The following is a 25,280-nucleotide window of genomic DNA, read 5'->3' on the forward strand; positions in this document are numbered from 1 at the left end:
ATATCTTAAAGTAAGGGTTCTTAAGAAATTTGTAGAACTATTTTAAGAAATTTGCTTTTTTTAAATAACGACATATCGGGCATATCGTAAGTTGTTGGCGCTAAAGAACGTTTTGTGAAAGAGAACTGAACTCAAGGAACATTTTCCCAAAAGAAACCGTATCCCTATATCTCTTGTACCCAGATTTTCCTCAAAAATGCTCGAATATTATTTAATTCCGTTAAATTTATTTCCTCGATTGCATCCTTTTGTCGTCTTTAGAGAAATATTCTCCTTAAAAAGGAGCTAGGATTGTTGAAGATCATAGTGTTTACTAAAGAATTTTAACAAAAGATTCTGAGTATAATTAATTAAAACATTTTTTTCTCTGAAATACTCAAAGTATTCAAATAACGGTATCTTTTAGGACGTTTAGGACTCTGCGATCTTTAGAAGTTTTAATTCTTTTTTTTTTCAAGAAGAATATTACTGCATAAGAGACATTTCCCTAGATACAATCCTCTTTTATGAGTTTGAACGATCGTAAAAGATTTATAAGGAAGATCTGGAAAATTGCAGGGAAAATGAAGAGATAAAAATATGATTTGTTCCAGGAAAATTTTCTTTGAGTCCTTCTTTACACATTATTCTTAGAAACGACCAATATACAATTAACCGTTATTGCATAAAGGGAGTTTTGCAAAAAAAAATCATTACAATTCTTATATATATATTCTGCGGCCACAAAGAATGTGACCGGACTTTCCGGTTACTTGTGGCCCGGTCGCCTTATTTTGGAGACGAGAGGGGACGGCTGAATTGCTCTTTGCTGTGTCTGCAGTGAGACACTTGAGCCTTTGCCAATCCTCTCTTCGTCTGTATGTTATTACCCATGTTGCAGGGTATTCCCCTTGTTTGTGTCCTCCCGGGGCTTGCAATGGTCAGTCGATTTCCAGCTGGTCATAGTACGACACTAGCAGTCATTTTAATAAAATATTAAATAAATAAATATATAAGTAAACAAGTAATCAGGTACATCGAGAATAAGAGTGTATATAGCTCTATTCACATATATAAAATTTGTATTGTGACGTGTTATAATTTAAAACTACCCCTCAAAAGAGAAGGTAGACGAGTAACACTTAGGAAAACGGTACACATTTCACACTAGACACATACAGAACAATACTGGAAGCGTGGACATTGGAGGTGTAACAGAGGACTAATTGTCCTGAATTCTCGATCGCCCATCGTAGTCCATGAATTCATAATACATAACGATGGAGTTGCGAAGAGCGATCAATGAGAGGGCATGCGCCACTCGTTTGGATGCAATCCCGAGTTCTTGGAGTGATTTCATTGTTTCTAACGGGATGGCTCCTCGCGTGCCCACAACAATGGGGAGTACTCCTTTGGAGGTCACCTCGAATCTTTGAGCCAAGGTGGCCGCCAAATGGTCATACTTTTCGATTTTATCCCGCCGTCCATCGGCGAGCCCCGTCCCATCCTCGTGGCGGACTGTGATATCGACCACGTGGAGCCCTTCCCGATTTTTCACAATCAGGTCAGGTCTGAGACGGGAACCGGACGGCAGATCGATTGGAGCCTCCTTCATTATTGCTGCATCTGGATCTATGCGGACAATTTCTGAAATGACAAAATCTCGGATTTTGTCATGGCGATGTATTCGCCTTCGTTTTGTTTGGGTGCACATTCCAAGAATGTGTCCTAGCGTTTCCACCATCGCCCCGCATCTGCGACAGTTCACGCTAGGTTGTGGGCGAAATTTGTTTAGTGCCACACGATTGCCCAACGTATTTGTTCGCATTCGTAATGCGGTAAGAAAACCGCTCGGCTTCAGTAGCTCCGGCCGGAAGAGCCAACTGTTGCCAAGACAGTTTCCTTTGAAAGCTGATGTCGCGGACCCCTGAGATTTACTTTCTGCCCAATGTGCTAGCATTTTCTTTTTTGCGTTCTCCTTATACGCCTCTATTTCACGCGTTGAGGAGATGGGCCAATTAATTCGCACAGAATTTGCGATTTTCTGAAGTCGCGACTCAAGCCGTCCTTCCTGTACCAAGCCTCGCATTACAGGATCCTCTGCTTGGAGGAAGCGCAGACCCGCCTTTAGAGGTTGTATGCTCTAGTGCTTTTCCTACATATTTTTGGGGTTCCAGTTGGTCCCGAAACAAAAGTTGTTACCTTTGCCAATACCTATTCGATGGTATAGGTCTAATTCGTGGCGAAAGATTGGACCGTTTTGCCCATTATCCTTTGTAAAACTCATTTTCGTTGCTTTCGAAAAATGTTTCTCTGTGGGGGGGTAGTCTTTAGTCTAAATTTGTCAAATTTGGAATTTCTTCATAGAACCCTTCCTAAGTGGATTTTTTTTCTAAAATATTCAAGTATTTAAGATCCTAATAGAGGATTTGATTTTTAAATTAATCAAAATTTATACAGATTGGTTTAAAAGTGGATTTTAAACCAAAGACAATCCTGCAATAAAATTCACTTCGGGTGCCAGCCGCCTTATTTTCAAATTTTTAGTGGCCCATCTTATTAAAACCCTGACTACGCCCTTACTCCAGATTTAAATGATGAGTTGTAATCTTTTGAAATTTTCTTTGATGCTAATTATTAATAGACACAAAGGGACGTAATTCTGATTATATAATCCATAGGTTAAGAGTGTGCAAAATTTCGACATAGTATAGTTGCATGCAAGCGCCAAAGTCTCAAGTTTGAAATGTAATATCTTTAATAGAAATTGATTTTTTTCATTCCTTCTAATTAAGGAGTATTGTTTAGAACCATGTACAGTTTATCGTCTTTATTTACTTTAAAATTATTCTTAATACATTTTAAAATGAATAAAAATGTAGACCTAGCTTTGGTGCCCTATTTCGGCCACCTTCATTCTCATAGTTCCTTGCCCTTCGGGAATTCTTCCAATGCCTTTTTCACGTCACCTCGTTTGTCGAAGCTACATTTTTTTGTTATTCTTTTGCATTGTATAATCTCTAGAGTATGTAAAAACTAAAAGTTCATGGAAATTCGAGGAACAAAAAAGGTGGCCGAAATTGCAAGCTGGCCGGAATTAGGCACACTTACCCTACTTGTTCTTTATAGAAATCAGAGCCGAAATTAATTCTTGTAATTCTTGTCTTAAAAAAAAGCGCTTGGGCTGTTCTTGGACGTCCACAGCCAGAAGGTGGTTTAACTGCAGGAGCTACATACGCCGAAGCTGGATTCCAGGGTAAAATTACAAAGGCTCAAATCTGGGGACGAGCCCTAGATGTGACCTCAGAACTTCAGAAGCAGGTTCGTGATTGTCGCAGTGAGCCTGTTCTCTACCGAGGTCTGATTTTGAATTGGGCTGGATATGAACTGACATCTGGAGGAGTTGAACGGAGTGTTCCATCTTCATGTGGTCAGAAGAAATGTTCACCTGGCTACACAGGGCCCCAATGTCAGCAGCTGGAAGTTGACAAGGAACCACCACGTGTTGAGCACTGTCCGGGAGATTTATGGGTGATTGCCAGAAATGGATCTGCCGTTGTTAATTGGGATGAACCTCATTTCAGTGATAATATTGGCGTGGTAAAGATTGCTGAGAAGAATGGTCATCGTCCGGGGCAAACACTTCTCTGGGGAAGTTACGAAATTACCTATGTTGCAGCTGATGCTGCTGGAAATACTGCAACGTGTACATTCAAAGTTTCTCTCCTATGTAGGTTTTTTTTTTTTTAAATAGTTTTTGATAAAGCAAATTTAATTGTTGTATTGCTACCTTTCAGCTGAATTCTGTCCACCTTTGGCTGATCCTCTGGGTGGAACTCAGGTTTGTAAGGATTGGGGAGCTGGTGGGCAATTCAAAGTCTGTGAAATTGCGTGCCATCCTGGATTGAGATTCTCCGAATCAATTCCCGAATTCTATACTTGCGGTGCTGAAGGTTTCTGGCGTCCAACGTCAGATCCCTCCAAGCCCCTTGTGTATCCATCTTGTTCGCCCGCCAAACCAGCTCAGAGGGTCTTCCGAATCAAAATGCTCTTCCCATCTGATGTTCTATGCAATGAAGCTGGTCAGGGTGTGTTGAGGCAACGTGTAAGAAATGCCGTAAATTCCCTGAATAGGGATTGGAGTTTCTGTTCGTACTCCACTGAAGGATCACGTGAATGTAAAGATCTGCAGATTGATGTGAACTGTGATCACTATAGAGGAGGAAATTCCAATAGGGTCAAACGACAAAGTCCAGCTACTGATGATGATGGCGGAATTTACGTGTTGGATGCCCAGATTCCAGTTGAAAAGTAAGTAAATTTAATTTTTTTTCTTTGTTTTTTTCTATGCCAACTCTGTGAATAAACAAAAAGAAATCCAGTAGTTGCCCATAATGATGTCCTCTAATACAATGAGAATTGTGTACAAAGTACAAACAAAAGGATTTGTGTATAAGCACATATGGTAGTTGATTCTTGTGATAATTTCATACAGTGAGACTTCTGGAGATGTCGCAAGCAGATCCCGTCAGGGAAGGCAGCAAAATGGTGATACATATACATTGGAGATCGCTTTTCCGGCAGTCAAGTATGTCCACAAAAAACAAAAAAAAAAAACAGCAAAAAGCAGAATGTTTTGCAAAAAGCTTGTTCCTGGGGGGCGATGTGGCTGCATTGTGGAGATTTGCTCTCAATTTTGTCTTCTCTGCTATATTTTTCCGCTGATTTTATTTATTCTATTTATTTATTTTTTTTTATTGAAGCAATTTGCATGATCACGGTTTTTTTTTCTCACACGCTTCTAACGCCCACTTTATCTCTCACTCTATCTGCAAAATTCTACTCTTTCTCCCACTTTGTTCTTATTTCTCATCTGTAATAATAATTGGTGTACATATGTGCTTCTTCTCTTATATATTATTTACTATATGGTTAAATGTTTTATTTTATCGAAGAAATCACTGATCCACTTTTATCATCGGCACTTCCATGATTTTTCTTTGCATTGTTAATGACGCGCTCTCGCAATTCTGAAAAAAAGAAAATTGCCATGCTATTTAAGAGAACACAGTCTTTTACACATTAAAATTTTAATGTGATTCACATTAATTGTCGCTTGTGAGTGTCCAAATATGTTATTTGTGTCTTTGAGTCACTTAATATTTGGGGTTTTTCTATTTATTGATAAAGAAGTAGACATGGCCTGCAAAAATAAGTTTAAATTTACCTAGAGCATAAATATTTTTCACATTAAAAAATTAAAGAGAAAATCGCATTAATTTTTCGCATTAATGCTATAAATAAATTTATATCAAATTTTGCGGGCCAAATCTACCTTTTTATCAACAAATAGATCAAATTTTGAATATAAAATGATTCAAATACACAAATTACACATTTGGACTCTCACCAGCGACAATTAATGTGAATTGTATTAAAATTTTAATGTGCAAGTGTGATAACACAGTTACGACATGAACATTTAATTTGAATAATTAAAAAAATGTACTTCAAATTAAATTCAAATTAATTTTAGTGTTATTTAAAAAAAAATATGTAAAATAATGAGAATCTTTATGGAATTAATTCACTTTAACGAAAGACATGTTCTCTTTCTGTATATATTAACAATTAAATGTCTGTCGTCACATCCTATCAAATAAAATGATGCTTATTTTGGGTGTCAGTTTGACGCATGGGATGTGGTTTAAGTTCAAAAAATCAAGTGCAGCTTATAAGTACAATTATTTTTGTTATGTTCTAGACTCAGAGACTCGAAAAAGTACACACTGAGAAAAAAAGAGGCTACGATTAACTTTTTTTCGTCATAAGTTTAACATTTTTCGGGTGTAAAAATATATCAACATTTTTTAATGTTAATTTTACATCTTTTAAGGGTAACTTTAACACATAATACAACTAAAAAGGGTAATATTTACACCAATTTCGGATCGATACTGCAGGGTAAAATTAGCATTTCCGGAATGTTATTTTAATTTTTTCGGATTTCTCTCAGTGCATGTGTACCTGTGAGTACCTGTCCGTGAAATCTCTGGCTTTATTTAAAAAAAACTCTTCTCTGGATTTGCTAGAGAAAAGACATGACCCACCCACAATAATAACACTTCACAAAAAAGAATAAAATTCACACTAAGTGAATGTGCCAAATTTCGGCCAGCTTGTAATTCCGTCCATTTTTTGTTCCTCGAACTTCCATGAATTTTTAGTTTTAGGATACTGTCTAGAGATTATACAATGAAAAAAGTAACAAAAATGTCGCTTCTACAAACAGGATGATGTGAAAATGACTTTGGAACAATTCCTGAAGGGCAAGGAACTATGAGAATGAAGGTGGTCGAAATATACCACAAAAGCTATGTTTACATTTTTACTCATTTTAAAATGAATTGAGAATGATTTTAGATAATATAAAACGATAAACTGTCTACAAGATTCCAAGCAACACTCCTTAAGAAGAAGTATTAAAAAAAACAATTTGTATTAAAAATATTACACTTCATACTTGAGACTTTGACGCTTGCATGCAACTATGCTGAAATTTGGCACACTTACCCTACTCAGAATAAATACCTAAATAATAATTTGCTCAATAATATTTCTAAGGAAAATTACAACCTCTCGCGATCTAATTATGCTCCTGTCTAAATCTACCCCGGTTTCCCCTATTTGCGATACCATTTGAAGGACTTATAAGTCAAGGGTGTAGCTAGGAATTGAGAAAGATAACGGGGGAAAAATTTTAAAATTATGTCGGCTGGTAATCTGAAGAGAATATTTTTGGAAATTTTTCACTCAAAGAAACGTTTTCCAAACGCAAAAAATCCTATTTTAACCCTTTAACGACGAGACAGTTTTCGCGGACCGAAAATCAGCAATAAATATGAAATCGACAAGAAAGATCAGGAAAAGGTCTTACATAGGTTGGAATAACCACTTATCGCCACTTTTAGGAAAAAATTAAATTAATTTAATTAGAATTTTTGAACCCTTATTATAAAGTAACTCTAATTTGACACAAAGTTTCTTAGATATGTTGTCTATAGATATATCAGACTAATAGTCCCTCAATTTAACGGTGGATTACTTAAAAAAATATATTTTTATTAAAAATTCAAAAATAACCATTTCTCGCCACCTACTTGAAAAGTCCCAAACTAAATTATATTCGACAATAGCATTAAAAAATATATTCAGCGTTGCTTTTTCTTCCTGATATCCTTTTTATTGCTCGTAATTAAGTATATGATTTTTCTTCGATTTAACTATATTCTAGTCTGATTTGATGTATTTTTTGACTCTAGGAGCGATAGGGACAAAAATAGCCCAACAATTTAAGTAATTTTTCTGACAATACCCATGAATGATAATTTTCACTCTAATGAAACATATTATGTTTGAGTATTGTAGTTTCTTTTCCCAAAACGATTTTGCTTTAAAAAAAAATTGAAAGTATAAAAAATAATTAAAGTTAATTTTCAATATGAGAATTTGAAAATTCGTCATTTTTGACCTTGAAAATTTACTATATAGCAAATGGCTGGAGATTTGTAAAAAATATCTTAGATTTCTTCAACCTTCTACTTTGCATTTACGTACAAACATAAAGAAAAAATAACTTTTGGTAGTCAGGAAAAATTATTTTCTCTATGGGACACCGGTGTTCCAATCGTCGTTAAAAGGTTAATTCAATCTATTCGAATTTGAACGTACAGTGGAGGAAATTTAAATAGGTATTTTTTCAAAGGGGGTGGTGTGGGTGGGTGGTTGGTCCAACAAACCTAGTTTTATTATGCCAAGTAAAGGTCTGCCCAAGGATCATTTTTATCATAGTGACCCGCACTCACTCTCGTGCGTGCGTGAATACCAATCGATAATTCGAATTTATGGTACAAATAGGGGGGAAATTTGAATAGGTATTTTTATTTTTTAATATTACTAGAACCGTTCTTTTATAAGAAATTGTTTATATTGATAATAAAATGATCAAATTAGTCTTTTCCTTCAAATTAAAGCCTTCAACAGTAAGAAAATTTTATTTAATAACTAGAATTTTTGATTGATAGAGGCCATAAGATTTTGAATAATAAAATCGTTCTAATAAAGGGTTTTAGGGAGCTTGGCTTAACAATACTAGTTATTACGTAGAGGATGAGTAATTCAGGAAACATTATTTGCCAATTCGTCAATAAAAAGGACTCCTAGGGACGAAAATAAGGTACTTTAATAGGTATTACCATGTTATCTGATAAGGATTTGGTACAAACTTTTTGCAAAGCTATGACTTTTACGTTACAAACTTCTGAAATACAGATAGGATATTCAAATACCAATCACTACACGTCGCATCCGAGGAATCCTGATGGCTACAATCTACCTACAGTGGAAAAAATCTCTTAAGAAACTATCAGTAAAGAAACAGCATTTTGTCGCTCGATTGGTATTCAGTAAAAATGAATTTCTATGGATGAAAACTGACGAAATATTATTTTTTCTATTGGTAAAAACTTTAATTTATAACATTCCGCCAAATCTTGTGATAGAAATTCATTTCTCTTTGAATTCCAATCGACCCTCAAAATTATGCTTATTAAATGGCGGTTTCTTCAAAGGTTTTGTGCAATCTAGGCAGATTGTAGCCATCAGGATTGGTCAGATACGACGTGTAGTAATTGGTACTTCAATATTCTACATGTAACTGAAAAGTTTAATAAATAAAACTCACTGTTTTATAAGAAATTTGTGCTAAATCCTTATCAGATAACATGGTATTACCATTAAAAGTACCTTATTTTCGTCCCTAGGAGTCCTTTTTATTGACGAATTGTCAAATAATGTTTCCTGAATTACTCATCCTCTACGTAATAACTAGTATTGTTAAGCCAAGCTCCTTAAAACCCTTTATTAGAACGATTTTATTATTCAAAATCTTATGGCCTCTATCAATCAAAAATTCTAGTTATTAAATAAAATTTTCTTACTGTTGAAGGCTTTAATTTGAAGGAAAAGACTAATTTGATCATTTTATTATCAATATAAACAATTTCTTATAAAAGAACGGTTCTAGTAATATTAAAAAATAAAAATACCTATTCAAATTTCCCCCCTATTTGTACCATAAATTCGAATTATCGATTGGTATTCACGCACGCACGAGAGTGAGTGCGGGTCACTATGATAAAAATAATCCTTGGGCAGACCTTTACTTGGCATAATAAAACTAGGTTTGTTGGACCAACCACCCACCCACACCACCCCCTTTGAAAAAATACCTATTTAAATTTCCTCCACTGTATTCAAGAAGCAATACGCTCAAATTAAACTCTTAGACATTATAACCTCGTTTAGCTCTTTGGACCTTTCCACCAAGCTCAAGAATCGGTTAAGAACTTTCTAGAGAATTTTTGACCCTTGACCTTAAAAAACCGTTATTAGGAATGATTTTATAGTATTTTCGTATATAGAACGAAAGGTCATGTCCGTTTGAGTAATCCCTATTAAAACATATCCAAACATGAAAAAATTGCACGACCTAGGATGATTAACTAACGGATGGAGTATTTTAATTCAGAAATGGTATATTTTTCTTAAATTCTTTATAATTTTTAAGTCTTAGATCCTACAAAAATAAATATAACACGAAATGGTAGGCACATGTACAGAGAATATGTTTTTATTGAATTTAAAATGTTACTGGTGTTGCAAATATAAAATTTGTCAGAAAAATTCAAAAAATTACGAATTTTACGTCTTTTTTATATAGGTTTTAGGGACTGTTATCCTCGTGCAATCATTATAAATTTTGAGCTAATAACATAACATTAGATACTCTCTCATTTGGTAAAATTTTTAAAATGATTGCATTTAGTTTTATACTAAAACTAAAAAAATCACTTAAAAATATACCACAATTTTGTACGGAAAATGTATGAGAATGCTCCGCCCTGTGCACGACGCGTTTTCGGACATTTCCAAAAAAAACATGGTTTTGTAGGGGAAGAGGAGGGGTGAAGGAAAATGAAGGGCATAATAATGATCCCCAGGGTCGTCTTATGGAGGTCCCCCGAAATTCCCAAGTCTCTATCTCTAACCATTTGGGCTCTAGGCGTGATAACGGCCGGACAGACAGACAAACAGCATGAGCAGAGATATGTTGGGAAAAGTAGTCCCCGGGGGGTGGAAATTTTGGGGGATAAAATAATCGAAGGATTATATTACACTAGGGGAGACTGGGGCAAAAAGTCACAAAACGGATATTTTATTTTTTTACGAGCTATTCGAGCGCTTCAAAAATTTCTAATCAGCGCAGTTTTATAGGAAATTTACCGCTCTACAACTTTGTAAAAGTAATTTTTTTGCATTTTGTAAGAAAATACGTTTATCGAGCCAATTGCTAAAAGGTAATTTTGTGACTATTCTCAAAAATGCTGGGGCAAATAGTACCAGACATTGGGTATTATCATATTTTGATTCGCTTCATTACGGGCTTCCGTAAATTTGAAAAAAATACCTAGAGGACATATTTTCATAGAAAATTTATTCATCTACACATTTGTAAAACACCGTTTTCTCTGCGAGAAAAGTGAAAAAAAACGAGAAAAGCGCTTTTCAAGCTATTTTAGAAAAAAAAACACACACACACACACAAAAGACTGCAAATCGTTTGACCAATGCAAACAACAAGTGGCGAGACATGACAATGACGTTTCTTTTTGCCGTGAGACATCAGCAATTTCTTCGCTTTTTTGTTGCTTTTTGCCAGGGGCCTCTCGACATTTCATTTTTCAATACGTTTTTACCCATAGACACTGAAGACTGCTGGCAAGTTTTTTCCTAAAGAGAATTGAGTTGTCAGTCTGATATATTTAAAAATCCTGCATTAAAAGCTATCTGAAAATACATATTTCATAATGTTCGCCAAAATAATACAAGAATTACAAGCAAATTTGTTTAAGTCGCGGTGCAATATCTGCAAAATTTTTACAAGAAAAAGTGAAAAATAGCTTTACTTTTTATTAGGCTTGATGAGCCCTGCTTTTTGCTCTACACCTTTTTGTTACTTTTTACCCCAAGCGGCCATTTTTAATAAAAGGATTTCTGGAGAAAAGAACTTTTGTGAAATTTCAAAATAGATAGCGGATTCGTATACAAAAAATCCAAATTATTTAGAAAATATTCACCAGTGCATCAATTTTGGAAAATAAGTAGGTAATAATTGATATCTTCTGCAAGGAAAATATTTCAAAAATAGGGCTAAAAATTTCGATATCTTTTATTTTCTAAATTCCTTGTTCGAATTCTAAGAAACTTACGACATTGAAGAAGATCTATGGAGGCTGTCTATGGAAGAAAAATTGAGTCGCTATCTTTTTTACCTTGGAAGAAATTGAATTTTGAATTTTTCGATTTGTGACTCTTTGCCCCAGTCTCCCCTACTCTTAGACGAAAAAGGGTTTAGACTTTGACTGAGTAATCGGCATAAATCGTCTTTCAATCCGATTTTGATGATTTTAAAATAAATGAAAATAAAAGATTCAATAAGTTGATCCAAGTTCTTATTTATTTTCAATTTTATTTTCTTTTTGATTCTAAATAATATTTTTCTTAATGAAAACTCTAAATGAAAAAAAAAAATTGAGAAAGAAACAAAACATTGTTCTTATAAACTGCACTAATTTCGGTTCAACTGTATCGAAAATGGCTATATCCTAATACCATGTGGCATAATTTTTACAGTGATCCTGTTCTTCATTCATCAACGGGAGAGAGATCAGATGTCAGGACACTTTTACAGAAATTAATTTTGGAAGAGGATCAATTTGCCGTTCAGGACATTCTGCCCAATACTGTTCCAGATCCTGCATCTCTCGATCTCACCTCAGAATATGCTTGTCCGGTGGGACAGGTGGTTATGGTGCCAGACTGTGTACCATGTGCTGTGGGAACATTCTATGAAGTATCCAATAAGACTTGTGTACCCTGCCCACGTGGTCACTATCAGTCAGAAACGGGACAAATGCAGTGCTCCAAATGTCCGAATATCGCTGGACGTCCTGGGGTGACAGTGGGTCCGGGAGCTCGTTCAGCAGCAGATTGCAAGGAACGCTGTCCAGCTGGAAAATTCCTCGATCCTGAAACAGGTCTCTGTAGGCCATGTGGCTATGGATTCTTCCAGGCTCGTGAAGGTTCTTTCTCATGTGAACTCTGTGGACTTGGTCAGACTACAAGATCACCTGAATCAACGTCTAGGGAGGAGTGTCGAGACGAATGTGCCAGTGGTATGCAATTGGGGGCTGATGGGAAGTGTGAACCTTGTCCACGAGGCACATACCGTACTCAAGGTGTTCAGCCGGCATGTCATACTTGCCCACTCGGTCGAACAACTCCCAAGGTTGGAGCTTCATCCGTCGAAGAATGCTCATTGCCGGTGTGCACTCCAGGTAAAATGCCAGAATAGTCTAAATTTTATTAAAATATTTTTTGGAGACTAATTTCATCGCTTCTTCATTTTGCAGGAACTTACCTCAATGGCTCAATGAATATGTGTGTGGAATGTGAAAAGGGATTCTATCAGCCAGAATCACAAAAGACATCTTGCATTCCATGTCCACCAAATCACAGTACAAACACCACTGCAGCGGTAAGTTAGACCTTGTTTATTTATTTTTTTTAAGTAATTTATCTATAAATGGATTATTCTCTGGAAATCTATAACCAGAGAAAATCCCAACATTTGAGTGACGTGTAGAATTTAATCTGAAAATTGAAGATATCTTTCTATGAATTTTTGCTTTCTTTATTAAAAATGCTCGAGCAGATAATTTCAACTTGAAATTAATTCCGGTTAAATTTTAATTTAATAAAGAAAACAACACTAGTTTGCAATTATTCATATTTATTATTAATGAAATTCATTGAATTAATTATGAGCTGTGTGGGAGAAAATTGTTGAATTAATAAAAATGAAGAAAGAACATTAATTTCATTTGATTTCAATATAAATTTTTATTTCTTTTAGAAGATTTATATATAAAAACATGAAAATTTGATTTTTTTAACTGAATTTCATTAAATTTATTTTGTGTAAAGGTATAAACTGTAAATACCAATTTACGATATTAATATGATGTATGCGTATATTTATGACTCATTTTCTTATACAGCGTTACAGTAGGATGGAATTATCACTTTTGGACATTATACACCTACACTGAGTGAGAGAAATCCGAAAAAGTTAAAATAACATTCCGGAAATGTTTATTGTACCCTGCAATATTGATCCGAAATCGGTGTAAATATTACTCTTTTTAGGTGTATTAGGGGTTGAAGGTATCCTTCTTCATGTTAATTTTACGCTTAAAAAGGTGTAAAATTAACATTAAAAATGTTAATATATTTTTACACCTAAAAAGTGTTAAAATTATGAGGAAAAAAAGTTAATCGCACCCTTGTTTTTTTTTCTCATCAGTGCATGGAGGACAGGCGGTGGAAATTTTCAATTTTTCTCCAGAACAGACTTTGAAAAAATCACAAAATTCTTAGTCATATCAAAATGCTAATTTTATGATTTTTCGAAATCTATTTTAGGTCAAAATTTAAAATTTTGCATGCTATCGATAAGTATATATAGCGTCCATTTAGAGATGACCCCACCCTATATCCTGTGGCTAACTCTCACCATTTTATTGCTCGAATTCAAAGAGGGAACAGTTATATAATCCGCCTTTTTTCAACTTGTCACCGTCCTGCAGCGCAAACGATAAAAGGTATCAACTTAAGGTCTTCGGTGACTTCCAATAAAAAAGAAACAATATCGCCACACTGAGAAAAAAAGAGGGTGCGATTAACTTTTTTTCCTCATAACTGTAACACTTTAGGTGTAAAAATATATCAACATTTTTAATGTTAATTTTACACCTTTTTAAGTGTAAAATTAACATTAAAAAGGGTAACTTTAACCCCCAATACACCTAAAAAGGGTAATATTTACACCGATTTCGGATCAATACTGCAAGGCAAAATTAACATTTCCGGAATGTTATTTTAACTTTTTCGGATTTCTCTCAGTGCATACGTTACGGTTCATTTTTCCTCTTACCCTTCTCCATTCTCTTCAAAATAATGTTTTTTTTTTAGTTTATTTCGAAAATAGCTCCTACGATTTCTTTTATTTTTGGATATGTTTTGGAGGTGGACCAGGTGAACAATTCGTCCAAACATACATAGGACCATTGTCTTTGGATCTAAATAGACCCGTATAGATTCAGTTTTCTTTATTGTATCCTTTATAGCGCTGCGATCGCTTTTCCTGCAGGCACATTTTTTTACCCCTTCCCTTAAACGATATTTCCGAATGACAAGATGAAAGACAATGATAGGACCTAAAAAAAATCGCCATCTTGAATTTTTGAAGGTCAAAGTTTAACTAGTTTAGAGGTCCTATTTTTCAACTGATTTGATTAAATTTAGATTTTTGGAAAGGTCTTGAAATCAGTATTGAATTGGTTAAATATCCATAAATAACTTATCTTTCTCGTATTTACATTTTTTGTTTGTCCTTACAGTTGTAACTCATGCCATAACATTCTAGAATGATCATTTCTTTACCAATTTTGATTTTGAAATGCTTTTGTGATTGATTCATAAATCAATTTAATCACTTGTAGACGTAGACCAGTGAGCGCTAATAAACCACGCGGAAAAATAATTCATGGAGAGCGGTATCTCATGAGTATGATCATTCCGCAAAGCTGGGACATATTGCCATCTCTTTTTTTTTTCAATTTATTACTTTCTCTGAAAAGTTCATAGCAGCTTTCATCTCATTATTGCCAATTATCTTTTAACCCTTTAGGGACAAAACACTTTTAAGCGATCGAAAATCAACAATAAAAAAGAAACTGATAAACAAAATCAGTGAAACGTTTTTCATCTAACATTAGATAATCCAATAGAGTGTGATGCTGTGTATTTTTCACCTCTATAGACTATAAGGACTAAGGACATAGCCCAAATATTTAAGATTTTTTTTAACAATACCAATGAATAATAATTTTCAGTCTAACGGCGTTATCACACTTGCACATTAAAATTTTAATGTGATTCACATTAATTGTCGATTGTGAGTGTCCAAATATGTTATTTGTGTCTTTGAGTCACTTAATATTTGGGGGTTTCTTCTATATATTGATAAAGAAGTGGACTTGGTCTGCAAAAATAAGTTTAAATTTACATAAAGCATAAATATTTTTCACATTAAAAAATTAAAGAGAAAATCGCATTAATTTTTCACATTAATGCTATAAATCAATTTATATCAAATTTTGCGGGCCAAATCTACCTTTTTATCAACAAATAGATCAAATTTTGAATATAAAGTGATTCAAACACACAAATTACACATTTGGACTCTCACCAGCGACAATTAATGTGAATCATATTAAAATTGTAATGTGCAAGTGTGATAACACAGTAAAGCTGGGTATTATGAAAAATATTTCCAAAAGGGTTTTGGTTTAAAAAAAAATGAAAATATAAAAAATAGTAAAAATCGCTTATAAATGCGGTAATTTGAAAATTTCTTTATTTTTGATCTTAAATATTTACTATATAGCAAATAGTTAGAGATTTGTTAAAATATTCTAGATTCCTACAACCTTCTACTTTATGATTACGTAAACATTAGTCATTTCTTTAGTTATTCAGGAAAAATTATTTTCTCTATGGATCACGGGTGACCTAATCGCCCTTAAAAAGGGTTAAACATGACAAATTAGTACTTTTAGGAATTTGGGAAAAGTGTAAATCGTGGACTTGCACCTTAAAGACATTATGGTCCAGAACCTAGAATATCTTTCAGGACCCTTCAGACCCTTCAGACTATCATTTGCTTCAATCTTGAAGACTCCTTGAAAGATGTCTAAAACCAGAAAGACTCTCCAAGACAGTTTCAATAAATTAGAAAGAACAATACATTTTTTTTTATAGACTCTCTCTTCCAAAAATAGCTCCATTACTGTTTTAGAAAATCCATAGAAAGAAATTCTGTTGGTCATAAAATACAGATAATATTAAAATATCGTTTTCCTAATTAGATTTTTTCATAATTATTAAATAAATTATTGATTCCTAAGTATGAGAAGTACATGGGAGTGCAAGAAGTGCTGAAAGTATTGCAGCTTTTTCAGGAGTCTTCCGAAATGTTGGAAGTGCGAATGGGTCTTCCATACAAATTGTGGAAGTGTCTGGAAGTGGTGTAAACATTTTCATCCTAATATCTCCCCCTTGCTCTCTATCAAGTAAGATCGTCTCAAGACGGTCCTCCAGATGGACTGTTAGAGAATCAGGCGTTTAGGAGAAGTTTGGCATGTTTCGCACGCGCGAGCCTTCGAACAATCCAAATTTTCTCTTTATTAGGAAAGAGATGAATCCTAATTTCTTAGCCATAATGTAGATAATTATAAAACTCATCTTTAGAAAAAAAAAATAGGCAGTCTAACCCTTCTTTGCTAGAGTCTAGGATCATAAATAGAAAATTGGCCCAAAATTGGTATTTTTGATGGCGTACATTTCGTGTGATTTCTTACAGCTAAGTTCATTTTCAGACAAAACCACTTACACTAATGGATGAAGGGTTAATGTGGGTTGATATTTACGTAATAATGTTTTACATCGGAGGAAGCTTTTTCCCTACCGGCGAAAAACTTGCAAATACTACACTGCGTAATGGTTCAACCGCTGAAAGTGTTTTGGTTCGGCAACCCATTAGGCAACTCCAGCAGCTTGAAAATCAGAACCTAACCTCAATGAGGAAATCAAAGGGAAGAAGAGATGAAGAAAGGGTTCAAAGAGACCAAGAAAATTGAACTGATAAATTTTTTATGTTGTCGCATTCGAAATCCTCACAATTTAGTCAATTTGTCGACATTCAAATGCAAGAAAAATAGTGCTTCAGATAAATGACAAAACAAAGTTTTAGGGGCATTATTTTAGTGAAATGATGGTTTTCACGGATTCATGGCTCTTTAATCTAGCAATCGGTAAAAAAATATTTAATTGGGAGAAAGAGCTATTCCAGGGAAAAATGCAATGACAAACCTATACCACCTATAGGTTGAACCTTGGCTCTACAGGCAAAGTTCGCACAAATCGTCATAGTTTTTTTCATTTTCCTGTCCAGAAAAATCAGAGATTTTGTGGCAATGAATCAGGCATATATAGAAAGTCAAAAGATCAGAGATTTTTTGGTGTAGCGTAATCTACTGTCCATTTCACAGTTTAGTCAGAAAAAAATCTTAAAAATGGACTTCGAGAAAACGTGCGAACCATGCCTAACTTCCCCTATCTTTTATAAATTTCATGCTATCATTAGTCTTTCTTAAATTTTATTTTATTGGATAAATGCATATATTGTATAAGAAGAAGGTTCTTGGAGTAAATTATGCATGAGCCCTCCATGTTGCATACTTACAAAGAACCCCCTAACTGCATATGATAAATTTATTGGGGCCTAACTATAGTTTTTATCACCCAAACTAGATCGGAAGTCTAGCCCTATAATAATTCACTTTGCTAACTTTTTTTTTTATCGAGAAACAATTGTTCCGGAACAAACTATAGTATGACACCATGAACAGTATATTTCCAAGAATAATACTTATCAAATTGTTATCTAAGATTTCAATTAAGATTTGTAAATAGTGAAAGAAGAACAATTCTAAACGTGTTATGAGCGGAAATTGCAATGATATAAAAATATGAAATGTATGTAACTGAAAAATGCAATAAAATAGGGAAATGCATTTTTAGCAAATCGTGTTTTGGGGACATTCTTACAAATAAAATATTGAGATAGTGTTTAAAAACTGAACTATTTGTATTGGCACTAACGTGCAATTTTTTCTGGTTTCTTTCCATTCTCTACAATATATAGACTAGTCGAGCTGAGTGCATCAACCCATGCGAGACGATCACCGAAGGACAGGCACATTGTGATCCAAATGCATATTGCATTTTAGTACCAGAAACTTCCGATTTTATGTGCAAGTGCAAGCCGGGTTTCAATGGAACGGGAATGCAGTGTACAGGTGAGAGAAAGAAAAGTTCTTCATTTTTTTTTTGTCCTTTCTGATTAATTAGCGAAAATGCGGATTTATACGGAATGATTATATTCTAATGCAGATGTTTGCGATAACTTCTGCGAGAATTCGGGCACATGCGTGAAAGACCTCAAGGGAACACCTTCGTGTAGATGTGCTGGATCATTCACGGGTCCAAAGTGTGCTGAAAGATCAGAATTTGCTTATATAGCTGGAGGAATAGCTGGTGCAGTGATTTTCATCATTGTCATCGTGTTGCTTATTTGGATGATCTGTGTGAGATCACAGAAGAGAAAGGATCCTAAGAAAATGCTAGCACCTGCTATTGATCAAACTGGATCTCAGGTGAACTTCTACTATGGCGCTCAGACACCCTATGCCGAAAGCATAGCACCGTCTCATCACAGCACTTATGCTCACTACTACGATGACGAGGAAGATGGTTGGGAGATGCCTAATTTCTACAATGAAACGTACATGAAGGAGGGCCTCCATGGAGGCAAAGTCAATTCACTGGCCAGATCTAATGCTTCACTATACGGTACTAAAGAAGATCTCTATGATAGACTCAAACGTCACGCTTACACGGGAAAGAAAGGTAAGATATCAAGTTAACTATCTAGTACGATAGAAAAGTTGGTGAAATTTGAAATTTCTCTTGATAATTCGACCTACATAGACAGCGCCTTCCCAAAAAATTAACAGTTTCCTAAACTTGTTTTTCTAAAAGAAAATTTACGTTTTGGAAGAATTTCAGGTTAATATTTCGATTATAGATGACTCTGATCGAAAAATGTTTCTAGAATTTTCAAGGTTCAAAGTTAAACCACTTTGGAGGTACTATTCATCAACAATAGATATGCTCAAACTTTTTTTTATAACGGTCTTGAAATTTTCAATGAATCTGCATCTGTCTTAATCGGCAAAGTACCCTTAATTGATTTATCTTCCTCATATATTTTTTGTGAACATATCGGTTTGATTTGTTCGAAAGTTTGTAATAGACTTAACGGCCTAGCTGTAACAGATATTGACTTCTGATTTTCGATGACGCCCCCATAAGTCGATATCATCTAGATCTAGAACAATTATTTATTTGGATTCAGATCTTCCGGTGTTCATCAAGGGCAGCTTTTTTCTTAATGAAAAACTCAAAATTTTGCTCCAAATTATATATAGAGCAAAATTTTGAGTTTTTGATTGAGGAAAAAGCTGCCCTTATGAACACCGGAAGAGCTGAATCCAATATAATCCGCCAGATACCCCACCTATAGAATTATTTGTTTGTCCTTTCTCCCCTCAACTCCTCCTCTTTCCTAAATTATGTCTTTTGTTTATTACAAAAACGGCTTCAGGAATTCATTTCTTTCCGGATATGATTTAAGTGTCTAGACTAGACGAACATTTCGTTCATAATATGACAATAAGCAGAAAACACACCTTGGCATTTAAACGTCAATTGATAAAGTTCTCTCAGACTATACAGTTACAGCTAAAATGTTTTAGGTTGTTTCATTTATCAAAGCATTCAGAATTACGCACTTCTTAGCCAGTTTTTAACCCTTTAACGACGAGACAGTTTTCGCGGACCGAAAATCAGCAATAAAAATGAAAACAAAAAACAAAATCAATAAAAGGTCTTACATCTAGCCTTATAAAATCCAACAGAGTTTGATTCGGTGTATTTTTTCCTCTATGCACGATAGGGACAAAAATAGCCCAAAAATTTACGTAATTTTTCTGTTAATACCAAAAAAATGATAACTTTTACTCTAATGAAAATTATTATGTTTGACTATTGTAGTTTCTATTTCCAAAACGGTTTTGCTTAAAAAAATTGGAAGTAGGGGAGACTGGGGCAAAATTTGTCAAAACGAAGATTTCAATATTCGCTATTTTCTAAAATAAAAGAGACTGAGGCTTGAAATTTTTATTATAGACAGCCTTCATGAACCTTTTTAAACTTACAAAGTTTCAAGGTATTCGAGGAAGGATTATTTATAATAAAAAATAATTAAATTTTGAGCCCTATTTTTGGAATATTTGGCTTACAGAATATATCAATACTGATTAGCTCAATTTAAGTACATTTCTCGTTAAGATAGAGAAAAATTTTCTTCGACAAAGTTGTAGAGGAATAAATTTCCTCAAAAAATATGTCTATTTGATATTTTTAACGTTTGCGAGAGTAAAACGTCACAAATTGTCCGAAGACTGACAAAATTTGCCCCAGCAAATTTGAGAATATCCACAAAATTGACTTTTTGAAAAAGAAAATGATTCGAAAATTACATTTCTATCGAGATAGAGGAAAATAGTCTTCTGCAATGTTGTAGAGCAGTAAATTTCCTATAAGAATATGCTCATTATAAAACGTTTAAGTTTTCTCAGAACTCGTGAAAGTATTAAATATGCGTTTTGACAAGTTTAGCCCCAGTTTCCCCTATAAAATATAATTAAAATCAATTTTCATTATGAGAATTTAAAAACTCGTCATTTTTACCTTAAAAATTTATTATTTAGCAAATAGCTGGAGACTTGCAAAAAAGATTCCTTCAACCTTCAACTTTGCAATTACGTGCAAACATAAGGAAAAAATAACTTTAGGTAGTCAGGAGAAATTAATTTCTTTACGGGACACCGGTGTTCCAATCGTCCTCAAAGGGTTAATTTTAGAATGTATTTCTGAAAATTCATAAACCAATTTAAACCCGGAGTAAATTGGTATAAACAGTGCGAAATGATAATTTAAGTATCTGGTAAAAACGGATAAAGACCTCTTTTCGCTTCTTTCAAGATGTCCCCTTCATCAGGTTTACAAAGCGTTTTGAACAATTGGTTACACTTAAAAAACATATTTGACATTTTCAAAGGGGTTTGTGGAATCTTTGTATTTTACATTTTCGTATTACACATTTCGTATTGCGGAAACTTCGTATTATAGGATATTTCATATTTTACCATTTCGTATTTTACATTTTGTCTTTGATACATTGACGTTTTGGGGACAACGTATTCCCAAAACGTTGTAGCGAATAAAAATTGAAAGAAGCGAAAAGCGGTATTAATTTATTATTTAAATTAATAATTAGTATTGAACTCTTTTATTTGGTCTCTACACATTTAGCATTTTCAACAGATTTTTTAAAATTTTCACTCAGTAGTGTAGACAATTTGAACAATTAAATAAGAACTGGCCAAATCGAGAAAAGATGCAAATTGAAAGGCCCAGAGATGTGCCAATTTTTTTTTAACCCTTTAAGGACGATTGGAACACCGATGTCCCGTAAAGAAAATAATTTTTCTGACTACCTAAAATTATTTTTTTTTCTATGTCTGTACATTGTGAAGTAGAAGGTTGAGGGAATCTAGAATATTTTTTGGAAGTCTCCAACTATTTGCTATATAGTAAATATTTAAGCTCAAAAATGGCGAATTTTTAAATTCTCAAATTCATAATTGATTTTATTTATTTTTTATTCTTCCATTTTTTTAAGCAAAACCCTTTTGGCAAAAAAAAACTACAATACTCATACGTAATATTTTTCATTAAAGCGAAAAATATTACTCATTGGTATTGTCAGAAAAATTACTTAAATTTTTGGGCTGTTTTTGCCCTTATCGTTCATAGAAGCACAAAATACACCGAATCAGACTCTGTTGGACTTTCCAAGGTTAGATGTAAGACTTATCATTGATTGTGTCTCGCCGTTAGAGGGTTAAATTGTACAGACTATTTGGCTTATCATCTTCTCATTAAAATCGTCCATAACAAAATTTTGCTATTTGTATGCGAACACTCATGAAGAAATTTGCTAAAAAAAACATAAATGTTCGTCAAAAGATCATCTTACGACCAATGTTTGTAATAAAATGCATACTAGTAATATATAATGGAACTGGTGTGATGAGTTGATTATAAAAATTCCGGTGATCACCAGTGAGAATTTCTTCACCTCAAGACTAAAAACACCTTTTTAATCTTGCCCAGAGCTTTCGGTCCGGATATGGACCTTCTTCAGTGGTCGACTAAGACTATGTTTTTGTGATTTCTTGAGGATTCGTTCACTTTGTGGGAATTAAGGGTAAACATCACAACAGGAAAAATCAGTTGGGAAGGTTTGTATGGGATAAATATTTACAATTTTCTAATTTTTTTTTAAATTTTTCTTTCTGCAAAGACTCTTTCAGTGACGTGTTTGGCTTGTTGTATTAAAAATTGTTAGTAAAAGCGCCAAACACGTCACTGAAAGAGTCTTTGCAGAAAGAAAAATTTAAAAAAAAATTAGAAAATTGTAAATATTTATCCCATACAAACCTTCCCAACTGATTTTTCCTGCTGTGATGTTTACCCTTAATTCCCACAAAGTGAACGAATCCTCAAGAAATCACAAAAACATAGTCTTAGTCGACCACTGAAGAAGGTCCATATCCGGACCGAAAGCTCTGGGCAAGATTAAAAAGGTGTTTTTAGTCTTGAGGTGAAGAAATTCTCACTGGTGATCACCGGAATTTTTATAATAAAATGCATACTTTTGCGAGTATGTTGGGGTATTACAAGATTCATAAGAAATTCGTTATTCTCTTCTGGACTTTACGAACATTTACAAAAAAAATACAAACTTGTTCTTTCGTTCTGACTTATAAATATTTGGCATTTTATATTGAAGCAGAGAAATTCTTTGTATATCATATGACATTTTAAAATTAAAAATCTTTATCGCGAAATATGAATTAATATTTAAATGCTAGATAAAATATAAAATAAATAAAATAAAATTTTAAAAGTCCAGTATAAACAAGCAAGTTACCAGAGGATGCTTCAGATGCCCAGAATCAAGTTCAATAATTTTAAAAATGCTGTAAAGTTATTTGTAAAAAAAAAGTGAAATATTATTATATAGAAAAGTACCCCTACACCCTATATAATGTCCTGTAAATTCCTAGATAAATTATTTGACAAAAAACTAGGAATTCCCAATTGACTCGACCACTGACGAAGTCTTGGTGGTACACTGATTTTCGCGGGGCGCGAATTTTTTCGCTGAATTTTACGGGGCACGAATTTTTCGCGGATTTTCGTGGTGCGCGTATTTTGAATGAAAATGAAAAATTTCAAGTGAAATTTTGTACAAATCAAGTCTGAAAGAGGTTCTTAATGCATGTAAAGTTTGAGGCCTCTATCCCTCATAGTTTCCGAGATAATCGACCTTAAATATTTTCAGACACTTTCATGCATTTCCTCATCCAATTTTCCTTATTAATAACGATAATATTGATGTTACATACAGTTTAAGAATTATTAAACGAAATTTGCATTATTTATGTATAAATATCGTTCGAGTTTGCCACAATCCAAATTTGCAATGAAGGAATCGCACCTCTATAAGCTGATCTAGGATTATCACTGGCTTTTTATCCGAATTAATCAATGGTGCGCTTAATCGAAAATTAGATTTTATAAGATAAAAGGAGTCTTATTCATTGCTTCTTGGGGTTTGAGAGAATCCAAATAGTTTTGTAATTTCCAGCAAATCATAACCGATTTTGACCAGTAATTTAAATTGCGGTCAAATCCAGCCTCAAGATTTTATGATTTTTGTTTTGGGCAATGTAGATGGATAACCGTTTTTATTGTGTATTGATAACCATTTTAAACTGGTTTTACATTAATTTACTGTACATTAAAAGAAATTGTAAGGTGTTTTCCTATTACTAACAATTTGGGCAAGTTAATTGAAACTCTTTTTAATTTCACAATATTAAAATTCAACAATCAATCGATGATAAATATTTAATCTGTTTTTAAATTTTAATTTCAGATAAAAGTGATAGCGATAGTGAAGGACAATAAAAGTGCATTTCAACAATGACTAATCGAAAACATCATAAGGCGATATAATTTAATTAAGTTGTGTAGATTTCACTGTATTTATCTGAGCACTTGAATTTTCTCCCTCATCATCATCCTCTTCATTACGACAGAGATTACGCAAAATTTTTCAATACTGACTCAAAGATTCGGGCTCAAATTGTGAGGGAGAAAATTACACTGAATTAAAGTCAAATTTAATAAATATACAATATCAAAAGAGAAGAAAAAACTAATTAGGAAATATATGCTAATTGAAGAAAAAAATATAACGAGAAAAAAATTAGCAAAAAAAATCCTGCGTAGATAGCAAAGAGTAAAATCTCAATTTGGAATAGAAATACTCAAAAGAAAATTATTTTACCTTTTTTTTAAGTTTTGTCCCTAATTTTTTTTTGACAAAAAAAATGCAAATATAATGCGTGTTGTATAGAATATTGTAATAAAAGAATTATGTGTGTTTTTTTTTATACAAAAAAAGTACGAAGTTTTTTTTTACAATATAATACTTTGTAATTAATACTTGGAATGTTAATTACCAAAGTTAAGTGCGTTTTAAACAGTTTCTTTTTTTCCATTCCTTGGAGAAGCAATATTTTAAGAACTTGTGTTGAAAAATTCTTCATTTTACTTGAAGTGTTGGTCTCAAAACAAAAAAAAATAATAAAAATAAAAATAAAATAAAAGAAACTGTTTAAATCGCCATCGAGGCGGAGAGATTTATATAAAATAAATAAGAATTATTTTTGTATAATTTGTAATTGTGTCCTGAGTCGTATTTAATTTTAATTTTAAATTCCATCTACTTTTGATATCTCTTGATAAGATTAGCAAGGGAATCGATTGTGCAGCTGAAACAGCAGACAGACATTATTTACCACAATTTGTAATGACTATTTGAATATTGAAGATTAAAAGAAAAATTATATGGAAAATAAATGAAGATCAATTCAGTGATTTTAAGAAAATGTCTTTTATTTTGCGTCATCGCTCTGATAATGTTTCTGGCACTTTTTCAGAGGTACATACTGCTGATTTCCCAATAGTGTCAATGAGTCATTGCATCTCAAGGGGCTTCCCAAGTGATGGAATTTCTCAAGACAGTGTGTAACGGGTAGAAAACTTGTTTGAGTATCATTTTTTTTTTTTTTTAATCTTTCAGGTTTTTTTTATTTGACCAACTTCTTTTATATTGTTGTGACTCCTACACTGAGAGAAATTCGAAAAAGTTAGAATAACATTCCAGAAATGTTAATTTTGCCTTGCATTATTGATCCGAAATCGGTGTAAATATTACCCTTTTTATGTGTATT

At 33.4% G+C, this 25,280-nt stretch overlaps 1 protein-coding gene across 1 annotated transcript in view; it reads left to right on the forward strand.

The window, feature by feature from the left end:
* Window positions 1–24,935, forward strand: part of LOC129807467 (sushi, von Willebrand factor type A, EGF and pentraxin domain-containing protein 1) — an 80,018-nt gene extending 55,083 nt beyond the window's left edge. The window contains exons 11-18 of the mRNA XM_055856758.1: window positions 3,156–3,709; window positions 3,777–4,290; window positions 4,475–4,567; window positions 11,734–12,437; window positions 12,513–12,637; window positions 17,930–18,083; window positions 18,178–18,693; window positions 23,918–24,935. Of these exons, the coding sequence (XP_055712733.1) occupies window positions 3,156–3,709; window positions 3,777–4,290; window positions 4,475–4,567; window positions 11,734–12,437; window positions 12,513–12,637; window positions 17,930–18,083; window positions 18,178–18,693; window positions 23,918–23,949 (2,692 nt within the window). The 3' untranslated portion in view covers window positions 23,950–24,935. The remainder of the gene's footprint in view (window positions 1–3,155; window positions 3,710–3,776; window positions 4,291–4,474; window positions 4,568–11,733; window positions 12,438–12,512; window positions 12,638–17,929; window positions 18,084–18,177; window positions 18,694–23,917) is intronic.
* Window positions 24,936–25,280: the final 345 nt, after the last annotated feature.

The sequence above is a fragment of the Phlebotomus papatasi genome, chromosome 3 (assembly GCF_024763615.1).
Source record: "Phlebotomus papatasi isolate M1 chromosome 3, Ppap_2.1, whole genome shotgun sequence".
Taxonomy (NCBI): Eukaryota; Metazoa; Arthropoda; class Insecta; order Diptera; family Psychodidae; genus Phlebotomus; species Phlebotomus papatasi.